Genomic DNA, 22,856 nt, shown 5'->3' on the forward strand with positions numbered 1-22,856 from the left:
CTGCCGTTACCTGCGGTGCAGTTTAAGCCGGAGGAGGCGGTGGTGGGCTCGATTCGGATGGATGGGGAGAAGGTTAGGCAGAGAAGTGGTGGTGGTCTTGGGGTTGCTGTTATGCAAGAGGATTTGGATTTGGGGTCACTTAGTGAGAGGTTGAAGAATCATGGTTTTGCTGAGACTAATAGTGGCGGCGGCGGCGGTGGAAATGTGGATGAAGAAGGTGGTGGTGGTGGCGGTGGTGGCATCGGCAGCGGCAGCGGCAGTGGCAGTGGCGGATTTAACCTTGGGTCTATTGGTTATATGGGTAGGCGACAGGTAATAGTTTTTATTTTTGTTGATTTCATTGATTTGCTATTTTTATGTTTGATTAATTTATAGCTGCTTTAGCTTTGTGTTTCGATGATTTGCTAGTTAGTGGCTGATTGGAGAATGATTAGTGTGCTAATGTTAGGAGAGATTTTAATCTGTTCAAGTTATTGCTTTGCTCCTTTTGACTTTGATTTGGACTATGGGGCTGTTATGTTATTCATCATAGTAGTTGGTCAGGGACCCGGTCATTTGTCTGAACCAACGCAATAGATGATTTTACTTTTATGGTTTAGTCTGTGGTTTTATTTATTATGAATTTGTGGTGATTAGTATGATTGATGCCTTTAAGATGGTAAAATCTAGTTTTTAGTGGTTTTGGCATGTTTTGAGAAAACCTATAGAACAAGGAGTACACCATGTGGGGGTTATGGAAATAGTCCAATAGCTAGAAGAAGAGGGAAACCAAGAAAAACGTTGATGGAACTATTGAAAAGGATTATGATTTTTCTTGATTTGACTATAAACATTAGGACAGGATATTATAGCATCTTGACCTAATCTATAACTTCTCTTAGTAGGATGAGGTTTGGTTGTTGTTGCTCACAGTTTTCTTACGGTATTCATGATGAGTAACGAGCAATGGCATCTTATCAAATTAATAATTTAGTATAGTTACACTAGTCCTACTTTGAGAAAGACAAAAAGTAATAGTTGAAAGATGATTATCAACTTCATCAGTTGTAAAGAATTGCACCTTGATATTTTATTGTAGCACTGGCCTATAAGTTTTCACCCTTTATCCGTTATCCCCAGTCAAAAATTTTGAGCGACAGAGATCGCTTTTGGCAATATAAAAGTGGATTTTTACTTATCTATACCCAAAATCAATTAAGCCTCTAGAATTGATTTTGGCAGAAGCAAAAAGTTGTTACTTTCTGTCAGAATCACTTTTAAAAGAACTAGTAAAAATGAATTTACCTCAAAATCGACTGTAAGTAAAAATTCTATTGAACTAACTAAAACCATTTCTGCAAAAGCAGACCCAAGCACACTATATGTAGTTAAAATGCTCACAATTTCAATGATCAGTACTCGATTATACCGGTTTGAATGAATTATTTATTTGCGAAATTGATTGTTACTTACCAAGATTCCTCATAATTTTAATCTTAATGTTCAGTTGGAGTGGCAACCTGGAAATTGATATACATATAGGGGCATAGACTATAGACTCACAACATAATGCTATTTTGGGAAAATTTCAGGGTAGCACTTGTTAAGCATATTAATGTTTATGCCACTGTTGTACAAAACAAATGATTTTGCAGCTAATTCATTTAGTTGCTTAAGCTATCTTGGAATTTTTCTACTAGTCAATGCTATATTTTCTTTTCTTTTCCTTGGAATTGTTTCCGTTGATTAATAACTATCAATTATTTGATGTCTTCTCCTATATTTTATTATCTGGTACTCTCTATGAAAGTTCTTTGTCCTATGATTTCTATGTCATCAACGTTGAGGGTAAAATTTATATGATTTATACTTTGGGGGCAAAATTGAAACTTTTGGCAAACGTTGGGGGCATTTAATATGCTTTTTCCCCTTGTTATATAAGAAAATATCAATTGTGCAAACTCTTACTGTTTTTCTGTAAGATTGAACTATTGATTGTGTATTATGGTCAAATTCTCTTCTCTCACTAAGTTCCTTGCCCAAGTTACTTTCTGATTCCAATGAGTGTTTATTTTCTGGAAAATGCAGGGAATCATAAATTTTACGTCAACTTATGATAGTAGAACACAAGAAGTGGACGGGTCTTTAGTTGCAAGGGGAGATTTGTGGAGAGTAGAGGCATCACACGGTGGCTCTACTTCTACATCTGGAAATGGAAATTCATCTCTTTTTCTTGTCCAGCTTGGACCTCTCCTCTTTATTCGCGATTCAACTCTCCTTCTGCCTGTTCATTTGTCAAAGCAACACCTACTTTGGTATGGCTACGACAGAAAGGTAAGTACGAGGATCAGCTATCTAAATTCAACTTACAGGAAAGTAACAATGTTTGTGGAAATGGGTTTTATCTTAGAACAGTATATTTGTGGACATTCTGTTGAAGTTGTGGTTAGCAAAACATATTTCGTCTTGTTCTATTAAAGGAAACCTTATATTTTGTATCTTATTCACATGCATTTGATAAATGAGCCCCATTTCCATTTACATGATCAACTTTCCTGTCCAAGTTAGTGTATAGTTTGCTAGTTAAAATGAGACACATTAATTTGGCATTTTTTGTTTCAGCGATACAGAAGATTTCAATATACCATTTTTGACAATAGATTTATGACTTTATTTTCCTGTCAAAAGTAACTCCTCCTCACTTGTGAAAATTGCTTAATTATCTTTTGAATTATTTATTTCTATCTTCACGTAGACGGTAGACCTTTCTCTTCTTCTTCTTCTTCTTTAATATTATGTTACATGATATGATAATTTTTTGATTGTCAGAATGGAATGCATTCTCTTTGTCCAGCAGTGTGGTCAAAACACAGGAGGTGGCTGTTGATGTCCATGCTTTGTTTGAATCCCTTAGCTTGTGTAAGTTGATAGCTTATGATGACTCTAAGATCGGTCGTTCTGGTTTTCATTTGTGCATTTGTTTTTATGCACTGCTATGTGCTGACTTATATTATCTTAGTATTCCAGCTTAGTGCTTCGGTTGCTTTATAATTATGTCATCCTCAGGCACAATCTGACAGTTGCTGATATAATCATTCTTGTTTCATCACAATTGTAAATTTCAAATAGAAAAATTTGAAGGTTGACCATAAGCCCATAATTGCATGTATCAATCTTCTATTCAAGATCACTCTGACATTGTCTTGCGTGTGTCGATCATAATTCAACATTTTAATATTTAGATGGAATATTTGACCCTGCCTAGTGGGATAGGCTTTGTTGTCGTTGTTTGCTGTAGTATTTAGGCGGAATAAAATTCCCGGTTGTATAAAATATGAGTGATTTCCTGGTGTTAGTATTCTCTCTTCTTCCTTAAATTCCCTATGTTCACATTTCTTTTTCCTTCTATCTTTGCGTCCAGTCATTTGTGGATCTGCAATTTCCTAATGGACAACTAACCTACGTATCCGGTGAGGGTCTTACTACGAGTGCTTTCCTTCCGGTTTGCGGAGGTCTTCTTCAAGCTCAGGGTCAATATCCTGGGGAAATGAGATTCAGCTATTCATGCAAGGTAGAATCAAGCTGCATTGAAAACTTAGAATAACTTTTTAAATACACATGGTTCTGTGAGGTTCCAAAATTTTAGTGACCTCACTGATACTCCTATATATGGGAATTGGGAACTAATGTAATACAATGCCTCTTGTTTTTCAGAATAAGTGGGGAACAAGAATTACGCCAATGGTACAATGGCCTGACAAATCATTTTCTTTGGGTGTTGCCCAAGCCTTGGCCTGGAAGAGATCTGGTCTCATTGTGAGGCCAACTGTTCAATTCAGGTAAAGATGTTTCAATCTTGATATATTTCTTATACTTTCCTCTGAGGGATGTTTTGGGATTAATAAGCAAAGGGATTTTCATTTGTCTTAAAATAAAGAGGGAAAAAAATTTGAAAGAGAACTCCTTATTGAAAGCCTCGTTCCAGTGAAGTCAAGGTGAAGTGCCCTTATTGGTTTTTTATTTTGTTCTACTGGAGTTTAGGGTAGAGGTGCCCAAAGTCCTACATCTAGCTTTTAAGGTGTGGTTCTCTACTTTTTTTTAGGTGCTTAACGGTCACCTTTTGATTCTTTACCTTTATTCCCTCCAATGAAACTCATTGGATAATAAAACAAGAGGTTGATATGTTCTATTCCCCTTTACTCCTTCCCTCTTTAGCCTTTGGTTCAAACATGAGCTAAGTTTATTGTGACCATTGGATTCATGAGCTGAGAAAACAAAGGCTTTTTATTTTAGAATGTCGCTTCTATATCTTACATCTGGTTGCCGTGCACATCCAATACAAGGCTAGCTGATATTTTGGTGTAGTTCATGGTTTTCTGTATATATTAACTTCAATTTTCAATTTTGTTTGTAAATCTCATCTTCCAATTTTCCGGACATGGTCAGTGTGTGTCCCACAGTTGGTGGAAGCAATCCAGGGTTGCGGGCCGAACTCATACATTCTGTTAAAGAGAAGCTCAGCCTAATCTGTGGATGCGCCTTCATGTCGTATCCATCTGCATTCGCTTCTGTATCCGTAAGTTGATGGAATGAGAGTTCTTTCTTGGCTCATTTTTTTTTTGTTTTTGTTTTTTTTTTTTTTGCATTATCTTTCCAGATTGGAAGATCAAAGTGGAATGGAAACGTTGGGAACTCGGGCGTTGTCTTCAGAGTTGATGCTCCTCTCTCCAATGTTGGGCGTCCTTCCTTCTCCATTCAGCTAAATAGTGGCATCGAGTTTTGATGAAGCCTTATAATGTGTTCCGTACTTTAATATATTCCTTATTTTGTACGAGAAAAAGTGTAAATATGTTTGGTTAGTTGGAAAAAAAAAAAAACCTAAGTCTTAACAAATAACAATAGTGAATACAGTTTCTATGTGAATAGAAAATCTTGTCCTTGCAGTCTATTATTTTTTGACTGTTGGCACTTAGCATCGTTTGATTGTGTAGCCAATTCCATAGAATGGGAAAGGCTTAGTTGTTGAATCATTTGGGAACATGTACTATAATTGATTTGTTGCTAATCTTTTCCCATTTTTAGTATTGGTATCCGTGTGCTTAAGGTTATAAAAAATCATCGATTTTGGATAAGGGGTCGTCGTAGCTTGTATATAACTTTTGAACAAGTCAATGATGTGCAGAAGAGAGTTTTGAACTTTGAAGATTTATGTACGAACAAGTCAATAGTAGTTATTGTGAACATAGTTGTTAGTATCGTCCAATTCACATGATTTGTCATCCTGATGTTACAGAAACAAGATTCAATAAATTGCATACAGAAACCACGACAACCATGGGCTTTGTGCTCTCTTCTCTCTGTTATTTTCTGTCCTTAATGTTTTCAAAAAATTTTAAAAATACTCTTAACGTTTAATTTATTTTAATGTTATTCTTAACGTTTCAATTTTATTTTTACTGTTAATTTTTTAATAGTCAATGTATGGTCAATGTTTTTCTTTCCAATTTTATCCCTCCCTCGTGTCACTTTTTCCCATTATTTTCATTATCATACTCCACTTCTCTCTACACATTTTTAACACATTGCTTAAACCCACCACGGCACCACCAACGACCCACTCCACGACCCATTCCAGTGTTGCACCACTGCGCCATCCTACTACACCAGTCACTCTCAATACTACTACCTGACCCCTCTACCTTTGCACCACCACATCTTCCTATTTTACTGTCTCTCCCAATACACCATCCCATCATCATTATCATTAACATTAACAACATTAACAAAATCACACCTGTTCACCTCACCACGACCCTTCATTGATACCATTGTACCACTGCACCACCCTCGCTCTCCCTACTCCCTTTCTAGATCTCACATTTTTTTTTATTTCAATTTCTTCTATTGATTTTGTGATGGTGGGGGCACAAAGTTGTGGGATGTGGCGGTGAGAGAGAAAGAAGCAAAGGGTTCGGTGCAGAGAGAGAGAGAGAGAGGAGCAATAGTAACTTGCTTCCTTAATGAATTTTTCAAATCCAAACCCTTAATCTTGTGCTTTGCTTCCAAGTTTCAATATTAGCCATTGATTCATAGCAGATTAAAGTAACCCCCACCTTTTTCACGTTATCCGAAATGATTGTGCAGAAAGGAAGGTGAAATCAACAAATAATTAACTTGCATGTTTATGAAAATATTTTTATCTTTTTCTTCGGATTTAGCTTGACTTGAACATTATGCTTTCGGCTTCAATTTTGATTTGACATAGTCATCAGAATTTGCCTTTTCCTTTCTTCCTCTTTGGTGTTTAATGAGAAAATGATCTTCTCTTTCTTCTTTGTGCCATACCCGAATCACCATAATACCACCATCAGCTAAATGCTATTCTTTTCATGAAGGAAATGGGCTGGATTAAAAGCTTGGTCCAAATAGCTAAGGTTCAGGTGCTTGATTCCATTGTTTTGGGTTTCACATTAACATTTGGGCCTGTAACACTAAATGAATCATCAAAACACTAAATGAATCATCAAAACACTTTTAGGCTTTCAACCCAACTAAAATCATATTTGTCATCACCAAAAATATTATTATTGTTTACTAAACTCAACAATAGTCAATGCTCTCAATTTGATGGTTACCCTTGGAATCTTCTAATTTTGCCTTATATTTCATAATTTCACCATTTGGATGTTGTTTGATTGTAAAATTTCAACGACAAACAATAACCTTTGGATTGTCAGGAGTAGTTTTCACTGTGTAGGTTTTTGTTTTGTTTAGACTTTAGAGCATCTAATTCTTCAATCATAGCTTTAATTAATTATATATAAATGGTATATCTATTTAAGATTTTAAGTAATTCACTGACATATGTATGTCTTTCAAATGGTATATCTATTTAAATTTATACAATTTTAGCAATTTTCAAACTTAGTTAGAGGTTTTGCATCATAAATCTACTGTCTACAGGCACATTTTTTTGGAATAGCAGGTTGTACACCTTCAATTGCGAACTATAAACATAATCAACACACATGTTATGATCGGCGTGAGTACTATTTTAATGTCTTTTATCCGTAATTTATTTTGAGTTTGTTAAGTTTTATATGTTTTTATGTGTTTGCTAATCTTAAGTTTTTTATTAATAGGTTTGAACCAAACAATAATGCATGTACACAGGAGATCTCCAATGTGATTAAGTCCATGTACGACAACCCATGGTCGAGCTACACGAAGATTCCTATTGAGACTAGAGAGCGATAGTTTCAGAAGTGAGCAGTAAGAATCCAATGTTGTTGAATTAACCGTATTTAAACTGTATTTTATTTTGACTAACTAATGTTGTTAAATTACTTTATGCAAGAGAAATTTATATGGGATAGAAAACATGATCTCATTATCAGCAAGATCTACAACCACCAGATAGCTAGACGACTTCAGCAAATGATGCAGGACGTTCGTGAGGGGCGCGACCACCTTTCAATTTGGATCCATCCAGATATTAAAAGGACATTGGAAAACCATTTTAGTACTGATGAGGTGTTCAGGCATCGCCATCCGACGAACAGAGCTAACATGGCATCATGGAGGTCGTCGAAGTATACCGGTAGGACGGTGACTTTCATGAAGATAAAGAGAAAGGTGGTATGTAATTTGCTAATCTTTGTTAATTATTACTTGAATTAATTGTTACTTGATTTATTTTATTACTTGGTTTCAATATGTGTAGTCTAAGTCGATAGAGCATGAGGCAATAATAGTGGAGACCTTCAAGTATACCCATACGTTAAAGGCCAATAAGGAGAGATTTGCTGATGAGTAGTCTGTGGCTCATTATGTGAGTTTTCAATTAATTCTAAGTTTGAAATGTGTTTGGTTTAAAGTCAATTAACTATCATCCTAATTACAACGTGTGTTACACAGGAGGACTACATGCAGAGATTGGAGGCCGCGACCCAGCAATCATAGCCTAGTGGGGACGACCCTAACTCCGATGACTCAGTCGTCGATCCTGATAGGGTTTGGCACAACTCTACCTCTGTGCCCTACAAGAATCGCGTCTACGGGTTGGGTTCGTTCTTCGCCAATGGCTTCCGCACCTCCATATTGGCGGTTTCATCTGGCTCTGCCTTTGCCACCAGCCATGCTGATTACGAGAAAATCGTTGATTAGAGAGAGCATGTACAGAAGCTCACACAGGAGTTTCACCAACAAGCTCAGCAGTCTGAAGAGAGGTACAACGAGCTTCTTGTATGCATGGGAGACATTGATTCCCTCAGGCTATAGCTGAGGGAGGACCTGGAGCGGCTAGAGCATTTGCAAGGTCAAATGGTGGTGTACAACGAGCATCTTATGTCAACTCCTAGGAAAAATGACCCAGAATTTTACTCCCGGTTATTTATTTCACTTGTGACACATTTTAAATTCGATAAGTGGAAATCTCGTCGGTCAGGACTGTACTTGCAACATTAATTTGGAAAGATACTTTTGGTAATTCTTGACCGACATTTATCTACCTATCAATTTTTGGCGCCGTTGGCAGAGAGTTGCATATGTGTGCTAACTTATTGGTTGGTGTAAATATTTTTATATTTGCATAATTGCATATTTTATTTGTGTTTCTTTTTGGTTATTAGTAGTATTTATTAGTATTTTGCTTTATATATTTTGTTGCCATGAACTCTATGTTTCTTCTATTGATTGACGCGTTCATTATCGGATCCGAGCTTAGCCCCATTTGATCCTGAAATTAAAAGAACCGTTTCACTTATTAGGCAAGCTCGGCATCGGTTAGCCTCCGAGGGTGGTGAAGGGGTATCACCCAATTCACTAATCTTACCCGAGGTTGAATGCGAAGCGTTATTTGAGGAAGAAGCTAAATCTTCTCCTACTAAATCTATTGACATCTCTTTTATTGATTTAGGTACCAATACTATGGCTACTCCTAGAAGGATTACTCTCAAGGGGGCAGGAGCTCCGGATTTCACTTTCCACCCATTTCAAGTGCGTCATCCGAATTTGACTGCCGATTTCGAACTAAAGACCGCATTGATCAATCTACTTCCTAAATTTCATGGTTTACCCACTCAAGAGCCCATCAAGCACCTTAGAGACTTTCAAACAGTTTGTTCAACTACTAGGTGGCATGGAGCAGATGAGGTTGTTGTTTGGTTATATGCCTTCCTATTTTCTCTTGAGGGAAGGGCAAATGAGTGGTTCTACACTCAACCTGAAGCTGTTGTTACTAATTAGAATTTGCTTAGAAGGGAATTTTTAGACAAGTTCTTTCCACCGGAGGTCACGGATAGATTGAGGAAGGAAATCTCTTGCGTCATTCAAGGTGAATCAGAGACTCTCTATGAGTATTGGAAACGGTTTAGGAAGCTCCTTGATTCGTGCCCCCACCTCATGATTGACGAGTTGGTGCTTATTACTTAATTTTGCCAAGGCATGAAGCCTCAAGATAAGGTCCTTTTGGATGCTTTGAGTAATGGCTCTATGACAAAGTACAAAACAGCGGCGGAAGCGTGGCAACTGATCACCGACTTAGTCGCGTCTACTCAACATGCGAGGCACATAAATAATCATCCCAAGGCTATTGCGGAAGTTTCTTCTAGCAGTAAGTCCGCCGCCCTTACCAAGACTTTGGGGGAGATGACCAATATCCTCAAATAACTCCAACTCAATCAACAACAACCTCCACCTCCTCTATAATAACAATGTCAACAGTTAGTCCCTCAGAGAGTATGTGGGATTTGCACTTGCTATTCTCACTATATTGATGAATGTCCACAACTCCAAGAGGAAAACACCTTGGCAGCTACAAATGCTTATTACAACCGTCCGAATCAAGGATACTATCAACAAGGTGGTAACTATAATCAAGGAGGTAACTACAATCAAGGTTGGCATGACAATCCCATCTAAGGATGGAGAGACAACTACAACCAAGGAGGCAGAGACAATAGTGGAAACCAAAGGTGGAACAATAATTACCAACAAAACCGGTATCAACAAAATCCTCCCTACCAACAACAAAACCAAGGCCAAAGATACCAACCACCTCACCAAAGGCAAGCTCAAGCACCTCAACTCAGTCAACCACAAGCACCCAAATTACCTACCCTCCTTCTTCCTCCAACCAAGATGAAACACTCCGTTCTATTCTTCAAGGACAAAAAGATCTTCAAGCCACAGTTGCCTCTAGCATCCCTGGTCTTACCTCGACCATCCAAGCTCTTCCATCCCGTATGGAACGACCTTCTACCTCCAATACTCAACCTTCAAGCTCTAGTGTGCTTCCCTCTCAACCTTTACCTAGCTCCAAGGGTAGAATCAATGCCATCACTTTGAGGTACGGCACTACATTGCAAGAGAGGAATCCCGAGGATCCAAGCTCAAGACAAGCCACTCAAGATGAAGATGTTGTTGAGGTAGAAGACGTGGAAGATGAGGATGAGGTACAAGAGGCGATTGAAGAAGAAATTGCTCAACCAAGGGATAGAGTTTCTAAGGAAGACAATGTTTTGAAAGAGGCCATCTCCATTCCTTTTCCACACCTTTCTAGGAGGACTAAAAAGCAAGTGGAGCTAGATCCCAAGATGGTAGATATCTTCAAAAAGATTGAGGTAACTATTCCACTTTTTGATGATATTCACCAGGTTCCTAAGTATGCTAAGTTTCTAAAGGATTTGTGCATGAATAAGAAGAAGATTCATGATTTAGAAACTTCCTTTGGGTAGCTCGATTTCTGCTTTGACCGGTGCTATACCGGAGAAATGTGGTGATTCCGGTCCTTGTATGGTTAATTGCACTATAGGTGGTATACAGTTTGTTGATTGCATGTGTGACTTAAGAGCTTGTGTCAGCGTTATGCCTTTATCTGTATATGATGAATTGAAGCTTCCACCATTGAAAAACTCGACAGGCCGTTTTGTTTTCGCAGATAAAAGCATAATTTCTGTGGTTGGCATTGCGAAAGATGTATTGGTAAGCATTAAGGGGTTGATTTTTCCTATTGATTTCTACATTCTTGAGATGCCCCCTAGTGACTCAGGAAGACTATCGTCTATCTTGCTTGGGAGACCTTTCTTGAAGACCTCTCGGTTTAAATTGGATGCCTTCTTGGGTACCTACTCTTTTGAGATTGATGGAAGAGCAGTAAGTTTCAATCTTGACGAAGCTATGAAACATCCACCGGAAGACCACTCTATCTTCCAGTGTGATATTATTGATGAAATTGTGGCCGAAGTCCACCAGGACACAGTTGATGAGAAGAACATGGTTCAAGGTGCAAGTGTGGAAAAACCCCTGAGTATACTGAAGACACCTTGCCACCTCTAGTGGTTCCGGATGATCAAGTGCCAAGCCATGAGCTGACTATGGAGTTAAAGCCCCTTCCACCTCAGCTCAAGTATGCTTATCTTAAAGACAATCAAAAGTTTCCAGTGATCATTGCAAATGAGCTTACTTCCCAACAAGAGGAGCGATTGCTTAATGTGCTGAGAAGAAACAAGAAAGCTATTGGGTGGAGTTTGGCGAACATAGTTGGTATAAGCCCTCAAGTTTGTGAGCACCGCATTTATCTAGAGGAGGGAGCCAAGCCTATCCGTCAACCTCAAAGGCAGTTAAACCCCATAATTCTAGAAGTTGTGAAGAAAGAAGTGACCCGACTACTTGAAGCCAACATTATCTATCCAATCTCGGATAGTGAGTGGGTTAGTCCAGTACAAGTGGTTCCGAAAACATCCGGCGTCACAATAGTGAAGAATAAGTACTGGTGCGGATATTTTACAACCCACACTACTTACCGGCAAGTGCACCGGGTCGTACCAAGTAATACCTTACGTGAGTAAGGGTCGATCCCACGAGCATTGATGGATCAAGCAACAATGATTGATTGATTGACTTAGTTAGGCAAGTAGAAATTAGTTTTGAGATGTTCAAAAGGTTTAAGTTCGAATTCAAAATATCAAAAGTATAGACAATAAAAATAAAATATGGATAAACAGTTAAGGCTTCAGAGTTATCTATTTTTCCGGATTAACTTTTTTTACTAACTATTTTAATTATGTAGGATTTAATTTATGGCAAACTATATGTGACTAGACCCTAATTTCTTAGACCTTCCTAGTCTCCTCTAAAATTCATTAACTGCCAATTCCTTGGTCAATTAATTTCAATTAAAGAGTACATGATCAAATTCCAGTTTGCATGCCACAAAAACTCTAATTACCCAAATAATAAAAGGATTATATATCACGTATCCCGTTAAATCCAGATAATTAGAATTTAGGAGAATATGTTTTCAAGCTGTTGTTCAAGTATAGAGCTTTTCCAAGTTATACAAGAACTCAAATAGAAAGAGGGTCATACTTCCGTTCCACCCAAATTCATAAGATAAAGAACGAAAATAATTCTTAAATATAAATCCAAAACATAAATTAAAATAGAAAAAGTAATAAAATCAATCCATACAAATAGACAGAGCTCCTAACCTTAATAGTGGAGGATTAGTTGCTCATGGTTCAGAATAGAAAACTAGGATTTAGGTCAACTGTTTCTGATCTGAATCTACAGAGTTTTTTTCTAATGGTATGTAGATTCCTATTTATAACTAATCCTAATAATTTAAAATCTAATTATCTAAAATTAAAAATAATATCTTTTCCTCAAAGATAAGATTTGAATTTAAATTCGAATTAATTAACAGCTCCGCGTCTTGTAGCGTGGGTTGGTTTCACTGGATCTGCGCCTAACTTGGTTGCTAAAATGGGGTCCAGAAATCACCCCTCAGCGTTTTCTGCACGTGGCGCATGTCACGCGTATGCGTCAGTCACACGTACGCGTCGCTGGTCTTCTTCGCAAGTCACGCGAACGCGTCGCTGAGCAAATCTTTAAATCACGCGTACGCGTCAGTCACGCGTACGCGTCGCCATGGATATTTCCAGATCACGCGCACGCGTCAGACATGCGTGCGCGTCGCTCCTCGTTGCGATCTCTTTTGATTCTTGAGCTTAAAAACTCCATCAAATCCAGTCGAATGCTACCTAAAATAAATAAAATTTCCCAAAACTCAAAATAGCATACATAGTGGCTAAAATATAATTAATTCTTAATTAAACTCAACAATTTAGATGCAAATTCACTAGGAAAAGATAGACAAGATGCTCACGCATCAATAAGCATGGAAAACTCATGGCTACAAGGGTGCAGAATTCTTGGAGAGTGTGCATCGACTACAGGCGCTTGAACTTGGCTACTCGCAAGGATCACTATCCACTACCTTTCATCGATCAAATGCTTGATCGCCTATCAGGTAAATCACATTATTGCTTTTCAGATGGCTATATTGGTTATTTTCAGATCCATATTTCTCCAGAAGGCCAAGAAAAAACTACTTTTACATGCTCCTTTGGAACGTATGCATATAAAAGAATACCTTTTGGTTTATGTAATGCACCGGCTACATTTCAAAGGTGCATGATGAGTATCTTCTCGGATCTTCTTGAGCATTGTATGGAAGTATTTATAGATAATTTTAGTGTCTATGGTGATTCGTTCGATCTTTGCTTGGATAATCTTGCTAGAGTATTAGAAATATGTGCTCGTTCAAACCTTGTGCTTAATTTTGAAAAATGTCATTTTACAGTAAAGCAAGGTATTGTTCTAGGCCATATTATTTCTATTACTGGTATCTCTGTTGATCCTACAAAGGTTGATATTATTTCTGGTTTATCTTACCCCTCCTCTGTGAGGAAAGTCCATTCTTTTCTTGGTCATGCAGGTTTCTACCGGTGTTTTATCAAGGACTTCAGTAAGGTTGCACTACCCCTTTCACGTCTGCTGCAAAAAGACGTAGAGTTTGACTTGAGTGAAGACTACATGGAAGCATTTGACAACCTGAAGATTGCCTTGACCAAGCTCCTATTGTGAGAGGGCCTGATTGGAGTAGGCCGTTCGAGATTATGTGCGACACATCTAACTATACGGTAGGAGCGGCGTTGGCTCAGCGGGAAGGTAAGGATCCCTATATCGTAGCTTATGCTTCTAAAACTTTAGATGGTGTCCAGTCTAACTATACTACCACTGAAAAAGAACTTTTAGCAATTGTTTTTGCCTTGGATAAATTTCGCACTTACTTACTTGGAACCAAAGTGGTAGTATATTCAGACCATGCGGCCTTGAAATACTTGCTAGCTAAGAAAGAGTCAAAACCAAGGTTAATCCATTGGATATTGCTACTGCAAGAGTTTGATTTAGAGATCAAGGATAGGAGTGGTTCCCAAAATTTAGTGGCAGACCACTTGAGTCGCTTAGAACATATTAAAAGTGACTCCACTCCTATCAATGATGCATTTCCACTTGATAGCTTGCAAGTAATATCTGAGGTGGTTCCTTGGTATGCACCCATAGCTAATTATTTGGTTAGTTGCACCTTCCCTCCTAATTTTTCTAAACATCAAAAGGATAAGCTCAAGAGCGAGTCCAAGTACTACATATGGGATGACCCATATTTATGGAGATGTGGTGGTGACCAAATAATTAGAAGGTGTGTTCCACAAAATGAAATCCAGTCTATTTTAGAGGCATGCCACTCTTCTGAAAGTGGTGGCCACTTTGGTCCTCAAAGAACTACAAGAAAAATTTTAGACTGTGAATTTTGGTGGCCCACACTTTTTAAGGATGCTAATCTTTTCTGTAACTCTTGCCACCAATGTCAAAGGTTTGAAAACATATCCAAGAGGGATGAGATGCCCCAACAACTCATGTTATTTTGTGAAATTTTTTATGTTTAGGGTATTGACTTCATGGGACCCTTTCTAAACTCGAATGGTTTCTTATATATTCTGTTAGCTGTTGATTATGTTTCTAAATGGGTGGAAGCAATTCCTACCTATACTGATGATGCTAACGTGGTTGTCTCTTTTGTTAGGAAAAATATTATTTGCCACTTTGGATCACCACGAGCAATTGTGAGTGATCAATGCTCTCATTTTTGTAACAGAAGAATGACATTTTTGATGAAGAAACATGGCATCATTCACAAGGTGGCGATAGCTTACCATCCCCAAACAAATGACCAAGTCAAGGTGTCAAATAGAGAGATCAAGCGCATACTCAAGAAGATTGTTAAACCTCATAGAAGGGATTAGAGCTCTAGGTTTGGAGATGCACTATAGGCTTATCAGACAGCTTACAAGACACCAATCGGTATGAGTCCGTTCTGCCTAGTCTACGGAAAGGCTTGTCACCTTCCGGTAGAGGTAGAACACAAGGCTTACTGGGCTATAAAGAAATGCAACTCAGGATTGGGAGGAGCCAGAATTGAAAGAAAATTACAACTAGAGAAATTGGAGTACATTCGGCTAGAAGCTTATAAAAACTCAAGGCTCTACAAAGAAAAGGTGAAAGTGGTACATGATTAGAACATCAAGAGAAGAGAGATTAGAGTTAGGGATCAAGTCCTTCCCTACAACTCAAGGTTGAGATTAATGCCGGGCAAACTGAGGTCAAGATGGGATGGACCCTATGTGGTGGAGAAGGTTGAACCGTATGGAGTTGTCTACCTAAGTCCCCCCTCAAACCCTACCTTCTTCAAAGTCAATGACCACCGTTTAAAGCTTTATCATGGTGCACAAGTGAAGAACAAAAAGGAGCTGGTGATCTTTCTCTTAAAGGACCCAGCCAAGGAAGAGAACTGAGCCTGTGGACCGCCCAACTTAAGGACGTTTAAGAAAAGTGTTAGGTGGGAGGCAACCCACCATGGTATGATCTTTCTTTTTTATAGTTCTATTTTATTTGGGCTAGCTCACGCGTAAGCGTCCCCGATGCGCACACGTCATAGTGATGCTGGCGCTCTCTGGTACAAAAACTAGAGAGTTACGCTGGAACTGTGCAGGTGGAATGCCAGGAGCACAAACCACCCCATGCGTACACCTTGCTGACGCGTACGCGTCACCCAGCAATTTCACCTTTCCACGCGTATGCGTGAGTGACCGCACACGTCGTATGTCAATGACGCGCTTTCTGGTACAAAATACCAGAGATTTGCACCGGTACTATGCTAAAAACGTGCGTCTGGCACGACAAGTGGCTACGCATATGCATGACCGACGCTTACGCGTCACTGTGTTTTTTGGTTACCCACACTTGTGCGTGGACAACACGCACGCATCATATCTTTGTGCAGCCATGTCCGGTACAAAAACCAAAGAGTTGTGATGGAATGTTGCGAGTATTGTGCGTCTATCACGAACACTAGTCATGTGTCACTCTCATTTTTGGGCCTCCCACGCACGCGTGGATGACGTGCACGCCTCACAGCGCCGAATCAATTAAATCAATGCGCCCCCCAGACCCCCTTTTTCTTTCATTCCTCTTTTCTTTCTCTAATCCTAATTCTTCCTTCTTTCTTTCTTCCTTCTTACTTCTTTCTTCTTCTCTCCCATCACCATCACCACCGGCAGACCACCACCGGCGACCACCACCTCCGGTGGTCAAACCTCCTCTCTTTCTTTTCTTTTTCTTTTCTCTTCTCACAAATCTTATCTTCTTCTTACTTACATTTATCTTCCTTTTTATCTTCTTTTCAAGGTTTCTTTTCTTGCTTTCTTCTACTCTTTCATTCTTCTTTGTTTCTTGCATTTGAATATTTTAATTAATTTTAATTGCATACTAATTTTGTTATTTGTAATTTATTTTTAATTCTTTTCTCTTCTTGCATTTTTGTTTTGGTGTTGGAATTTCATTTGGTGAATTATTTTGATATTTCTCAGCTTATTTGTGTTATGTGGTGTGCTTTGCCAATTGGTATTCTATTTTAGGTCTACTATACACTTGAATTGCTCAACTTGCTTCTTTCTTTTAATATGCACACTGATGCGTGAGCATATTGTCTATCTTTTCCTAGTGAATTTGCATCTAAATTGTTGAGTTTAATCAAGAATTAATTATATTTTAGCCACTATGGATGCTATTTTGAGTTTTGTGCAATTTTATTTATTTTAGGTAGCATTTGAAGGGATTTGATGAAGTTTCTGCAGAGAAAAAGAAGAAACCAAAGAGATAACCAGTGAAGACCGACGCGGACACGTAGCTCACGTGACCACGCGGAATGAAGAAATCACAGTGACGCGATTGCGTGCCTGACGCGAACGCGTGGACTGGAATATGCACAAATGACGCGAATGCGTGGACGACGCGGACGCGTCACATGTGCGATCTGCAAAAATACAAATGACGCTGGGGTGATTGCTGGGCTGTTTTGACCCACTTTTCAGCCCAGAAAACACAGACTAGAAGCTGCAGAATGGACAAAGCAAGTGGTCCCCACCCATCAGCTGAAGATCTGTAAATTAATTCGAATTTAAATTCAAATCTTATCTTTTAGGAAAAGATATTATATTTATTTTTAGATAATTAGATTTTAAATTAATTAGGATTAGTTATAAATAGGGGAGACTTCTCTTCTATTCACACAGGAGATTACATTAGAAGGATTCCATTAGGGAATTCTATACAAATTTACATTCTACATTCCATGAGCAACTAAACCTCCACTGTTAAGGTTAGGAGCTCTGTCTACTTGTATGATTGATTTTGTTACTTTTTCTATTTTAATTTATGTTTTGGATTTATATTTAAGAATTGTTTTTGTTCTTTATCTTATGAATTTGGGTGGAACGGAAGTATGACCCTTTTTCTAATTGAGTTCTTGTATAACTTGGAAAAGCTCTATACTTGAACAACAGCTTGAAAACATATTCTCCTGAATTCTAATTATCTGGATTTAACGGGATACGTGACATATAATCCTTTTATTCTTTGGGTAATTAGAATTTTTGTGGCATGCAAACTGGAATTTGATCATGTACCCTTTAATTGGAATTAATTGACCAAGGAATTGGCAGTTAATGAATTTTAGAGGAGACTAGGAAGGTCTAAGGAATTAGGGTCTAGTCACATATAGTTTGCCATAAAATAAATCATACATAATTAAAATAGTTAGTAAGAAAAGTTAATCCGGAAAAATAGATAACTCTGAAACCTTAACTGTTTTCTCAATATTTTATTCCCAATTTATTTAATTGTCTATACTTTTGATATTTTGAATTCGAACTTAAACCTTTTAAACATCTCAAAACCAATTTCTGCTTGCCTAACTAAGCCTATCAAATACCATTGTTGCTTAATCCATCAATCCTCATGGGATCGACCCTTACTCACGTAAGGTATTACTTGGTACGACCCGGTGCACTTGCCGGTTAGTAAGTGTGGGTTATAAATTCCGCACCACACACCAAGTGTTTGTGAAAAAATATTAATGGTATCTTGATTTATTTTTTATTTTATTCTCGCACCTTAATGCCTCTTTTTCACAACACTTGCAATACATGTGATTATCATTGTTGATATTGATGCTTGAGCTATTCTTCTCATGCTTTATACTTGCATGCTTTTATCCCTCTTGCATCTAGTGTTAGTGACATGCCTTCATGATTTTAATTGATGTCTTACTTGCGTGTTGTAGATACCATGTATTTAAGACACTTTCTTTTTCTTTGGTATTCATTATCACTTGCACTTTTCTACTTCCGGTATTTATCTGTCCAAGTTTAATATTCATTCTTTTTCTTCCTTTTTTAGGATAGCCATCAAGAGAGGAAAAGAGAAGGCTTCTAACAAGATACCGGCGAAGAAGAAAACTAAAAGAGCACCAGCTAAGGCGCACCCATCCTCAAAGGTCAAGGCACCGTCTAAGCGGGTGAAGAGGACCATCCGAATTGATGAGGCAGAGAAGGATTTTTCCGCAAAGGACTCCATAAGATTCACTAACGCTATTGTGAGAGGATGTTCCCCGTCCTGGTAGAGAGAAACTACCACAATGAGAACATCCTAATTCTTCCAGAACACTTCGTTCAATTTGTGGTGCCCCGTATTGAAAGAAGGCAGTAGGGATTCTTAAATAGGAGGCCGTGAGAAGCTAATCTCTCTTAGGTAGTTGAATTCTACACCAACTATCACTCGCCTACCCTTCAGTCAGTCTTTGTACGCTAAAAGCAAGTCCCTATCTCGGAAGATGCTATTCAGGAAGTACTTGATCTTTCACCTAGTCCGGATGGGATGGATGCCTATCAAGCGACACAGCGTGAGCGCAAGACATTTGCTTTTGAGTGGGACCTCGTCCTTAGAGTCATCGCCCAACCCGGAAGCGCGTGGATTATGGTTAATACCGGACTCGACCCAAGTGCATCTCCGCCCAAGCACTCACTAAGGAGGCTCGCGTGTGGACACAAATCATGTCCCACTATATTCTGTCGAGCACTCATGAGTCCAATTTTACTGTCGACATGGCCATCCTTGTCTGGTGCATCCTCACAGAGAAACCTCTCAAATTGCCACGACTCATCTGACAAGCTATGCGCCGAGTGCAAATAGTGGGCAACTTACCCTTTCTCATTGGTTACGGACTTGGTGTCTGCAGCGAGAGTTTCATATCGAGCTGGGGATGTGAAGACCATGATTATGAGGGACGACGAATATGTTCCGAATGTAAAATATATTAGGCCCCCAGCACTACTCGTGAGCCAGAATGAAGCCCTTCTCTCGAAGCTCTTTCATCCTCTGCTCCACCCTCACCAACACCACATGCACCACCACCATCCACCCACCAGTTGCTACTTGAGATCCTTGAGAAGGTAGACTGGCAAGGCTGGCAGATTGAGAAAATTGAGCACCGCAACAAGCGTCGCTACGACTACTTGAAAGAGCTCGTTGGTTGTACTTACCCACCTCCGGAAGAGCCCGACACTCCGGAATCTACTTCAAACGACAACATGGAAAGCCATGATGAGCAGGACAGTGGAAGTGATGATTCCAACCCCACTTTGCTCATCACTGATGGCACGGAGGACCGTGCCAAGCTTTAAGTATGGGGAGGTCGATAACTAACTCCCAAAGGTAACAACCGTCTTCTCTCTCAACACCAATATTTTAATTTTCTTTTGTTAGATAGGATAACTTACATGTGTAGTTAGTTACTTGCATTTAGGTACTACTTGGTTGAAGTGATAATTTTCTGTCCAAGAAACTATTTTAGGGTATTTCACTAGTTTGAATTAAAATTATGTTGAATTTACTTAAAGAAATTTAATTTGGAATATGATTTTAGAGCTCGAACACACAAAATCAGTGAGATTTTGAACCTATTTGATTGGTTGCATCTTATCATCCAATGTTTTATTTTGGTGTGTGTTGTTCTCTCTAAAATTGTGATCTTTGTCTTGCTTGATTTTATATTTCCATTATTTGATGTATGCATACACTTATGTGATTGAGGCCTTGTTTCACTATGGCTCACATACCCATATGGCCTTACCCTTTCATTACCCTTTGCAAACCAATATTGAGCATATTTTACCCCATTTATTCTTTATTTTAGCACATCAGTAGCTCTAAGTGGAAAACAATAAATGTTCCTAATTTGAATCCTTGGTTAGTTTAGACTAGTGAGATGTACATGAATTAAGTGTGGGAAAATTGGGTTGGGGAATACTTGGTTAAGGAATCGGGTATTTTATATTCTTATGTGAAAATGTAAAAATAATTTGGGCACTTGTTCATTCATCTAACACTTTAATCATATGCACTAACTCCTTTATGCATATAAAAAAAAGAAAGAAAAAAAAGAAAAGAAAAAAAGAGAAAGCAATAATAAAAGGACAAAATGTCCCAAGGTAAATAATTGAATTAATGCATATGATTTGTACTCAAAAGATATCACGGTGCATGAATTTGTGGAGAAATAGTCAATGGGTAGTTAGGATTTGCATTGTAATTGCATGAAGTGTCTTAGGTTAGGTGAAAAGTTTAGGTTAATCAAGGATTCGAATTTTAGTTCACTTAACCAAATACATACCTACCTTGACTCCAACCCCAGTACAATCCTTGAAAAGACCTCTTGATATGTGTATTTGTACATTAAAACTCACATTGTTGTGTGTTCTTAGCTAAAAAATAATGTTCTACAATATATAATTCAAACAAGTTCAATGAAAAATTTTATTCAAATCAATTTGGATGTCAATGCCCTATATAGGATATATATAATCCAAGAAAATGCAACTAAGAATTCTAAATGACAATAATAGAAGAAAAAAATGAAATGTGAAAGTGTTTAGATTAGAATTTGTCGCCCAAGATCGGCCAATTGGTCAGACGACCTCCCCACACTTAAAAGTTTGCACGGTTCTCGGTGCATTCAAAGATGGGCAATGGGGGTATGATGACTTTCCGGATTGCCACCTTCAGCTGGTGGTTCAACTGGCTGCTGCATGTTCTTTCTTTTGCTTCCGTTTTTGCTTATGGTGGATCATCCTGAAAGATAGAAAACATGATAAGACGAGTAAATACAACGCAATGAAGCATAGATTGTTGGAATGGAGTAAGAATCACTAGAATGAAGTGAGTGAGTCAATTTGTGACATTAAAGAAAAGTAGTGCGCGAATTCTAAGTTTGCATGCGATTTAGAACTCGCGCACTAGCATAAAAAGCTATCTCACAATTACACAAAATAAGCATGTACTTCACCCATTCTAGTGTGCCTGAGATACTTTAAAGAAACTTGTAGATTAAGACAAATAAACAAGTAATAAAGAAGCATAAAAGCATTCAAGCAATAATTAAACAATTGTGAAATGGATAATGAATGGACATAGATTAATGTGCAAGGAAACTTAATGAACCAAATGAAATATAAAACTCGCACATCAATCAATGACACACCTTAAAGTTTGGTTGCATCACCTAATTGACATAAAGTGTGGAACATGGGTGCTGTGTGGCTTAGAAAAGAGAGATATAAGTTGAAAGTCAATCACATAACAAGTATAGTCCACATAGCTTGAAAGGCACAAAAAGATGTCATTGGGTGATCTTGCAATCCAATTTCACAATTCCACAATCTCAATGCATGAATTAGGTGACGTAAATAAAAATCAATCATAAACAAGAATCACCTAACAAGAAATGCGTCGAATAGAAGCAAATTGCCTAATGATGGATAATGAATTCAAATTACATGGTGGCTAGCTACAACATGCAATTTAGAAATTAAAAAAAATACATTCTCAAAGGCAATGTTATGAGTACTTGGTATGCACAAATACTAAGCATGAACAATTCAATATCAAGCAACAAATTATAACCTCAACAAATAATCCAACAATGAATAATCATAACAATGATGCTAAAATAGCATCCTATCAGTAATCAGTAGCAATAAACAGCAAATAAGATTAATAATCCAACACTTATCACCAAAACAAAAAATTAAACCGAAATTAAACTAAGTAACTAACTAATTAATGAATAGACTAACTAAAGAAGATGGTGGTAGGTGGTAAATGGTGGTTGAAAGAAGGGAGGAAGAGAGAAGAAAAGAGGAGAAGAAAAGAAATAGAAAGAAGAGAAGAAAAGAAAGATAATGGAACAGGGGTTCCCACGCGTACACGTGGGAAGGGTGAAGGAGGTGCGACGCGTACGCATCATGCAAGCGCAGGCGTGGCAAGGAAAAATAGAGGGTGACGTGTACGCGTGGAGGACGCGTATGCATGGGACGAAATTGTGCTAGACGCACATTGTCCGCACCCTTCACGCACAACTCTCTGTTTGGACCGTGCGATGGCACAGCCCACGCACAATCCTGGCGTGATCAAAATCAGGGGTGTCACGAATACACGTCGACCAGGCGTACGCGTGACGGACAGGTTTGGTTTTTTTTTTAGAAGCTTATTGAGAAACTAATAAGCTACAAAAGCAATACCAAATTTTATTAAACAAGCTAAACCACAACCTAAACTAAATAAACCTAACTAAAGTG

At 38.3% G+C, this 22,856-nt stretch overlaps 2 protein-coding genes across 2 annotated transcripts in view; both read left to right on the forward strand.

Moving 5' to 3' along the window:
* The window catches only part of LOC107459784 (uncharacterized), a gene marked incomplete in the record, with an annotated part of 5,652 nt that extends 589 nt beyond the window's left edge, over window positions 1-5,063 (forward strand). The window contains 7 exon segments of the mRNA XM_016078049.3: window positions 1-312; window positions 2,068-2,313; window positions 2,809-2,898; window positions 3,401-3,550; window positions 3,694-3,818; window positions 4,426-4,555; window positions 4,637-5,063. Of these exon segments, the coding sequence (XP_015933535.1) occupies window positions 1-312; window positions 2,068-2,313; window positions 2,809-2,898; window positions 3,401-3,550; window positions 3,694-3,818; window positions 4,426-4,555; window positions 4,637-4,762 (1,179 nt within the window).
* Window positions 5,064-10,223: 5,160 nt separating this feature from the next.
* Window positions 10,224-11,316, forward strand: LOC107459481 (uncharacterized). The gene is made up of 2 exons (XM_016077709.1): window positions 10,224-10,601; window positions 10,699-11,316. The coding sequence occupies exons 1-2, from the start codon at window positions 10,224-10,226 to the stop codon at window positions 11,314-11,316; spliced, it is 996 nt and encodes a 331-aa protein (XP_015933195.1).
* The last annotated feature ends 11,540 nt before the right edge of the window (window positions 11,317-22,856 follow it).

The sequence above is a fragment of the Arachis duranensis genome, chromosome 7, assembly GCF_000817695.3.
Source record: "Arachis duranensis cultivar V14167 chromosome 7, aradu.V14167.gnm2.J7QH, whole genome shotgun sequence".
Classification (NCBI taxonomy): domain Eukaryota; kingdom Viridiplantae; phylum Streptophyta; class Magnoliopsida; order Fabales; family Fabaceae; genus Arachis; species Arachis duranensis.

Excerpts from the sequence above, each read along its gene's own strand:
- LOC107459481 (XM_016077709.1), top strand. The coding sequence starts at position 10,224 with ATGGAACGACCTTCTACCTCCAATACTCAACCTTCAAGCTCTAGTGTG. Across the intron at positions 10,602-10,698 it reads ATATCTTCAAAAAGATTGAG|AAACTTCCTTTGGGTAGCTC; the intron begins GTAACTATTCCA and ends TTCATGATTTAG.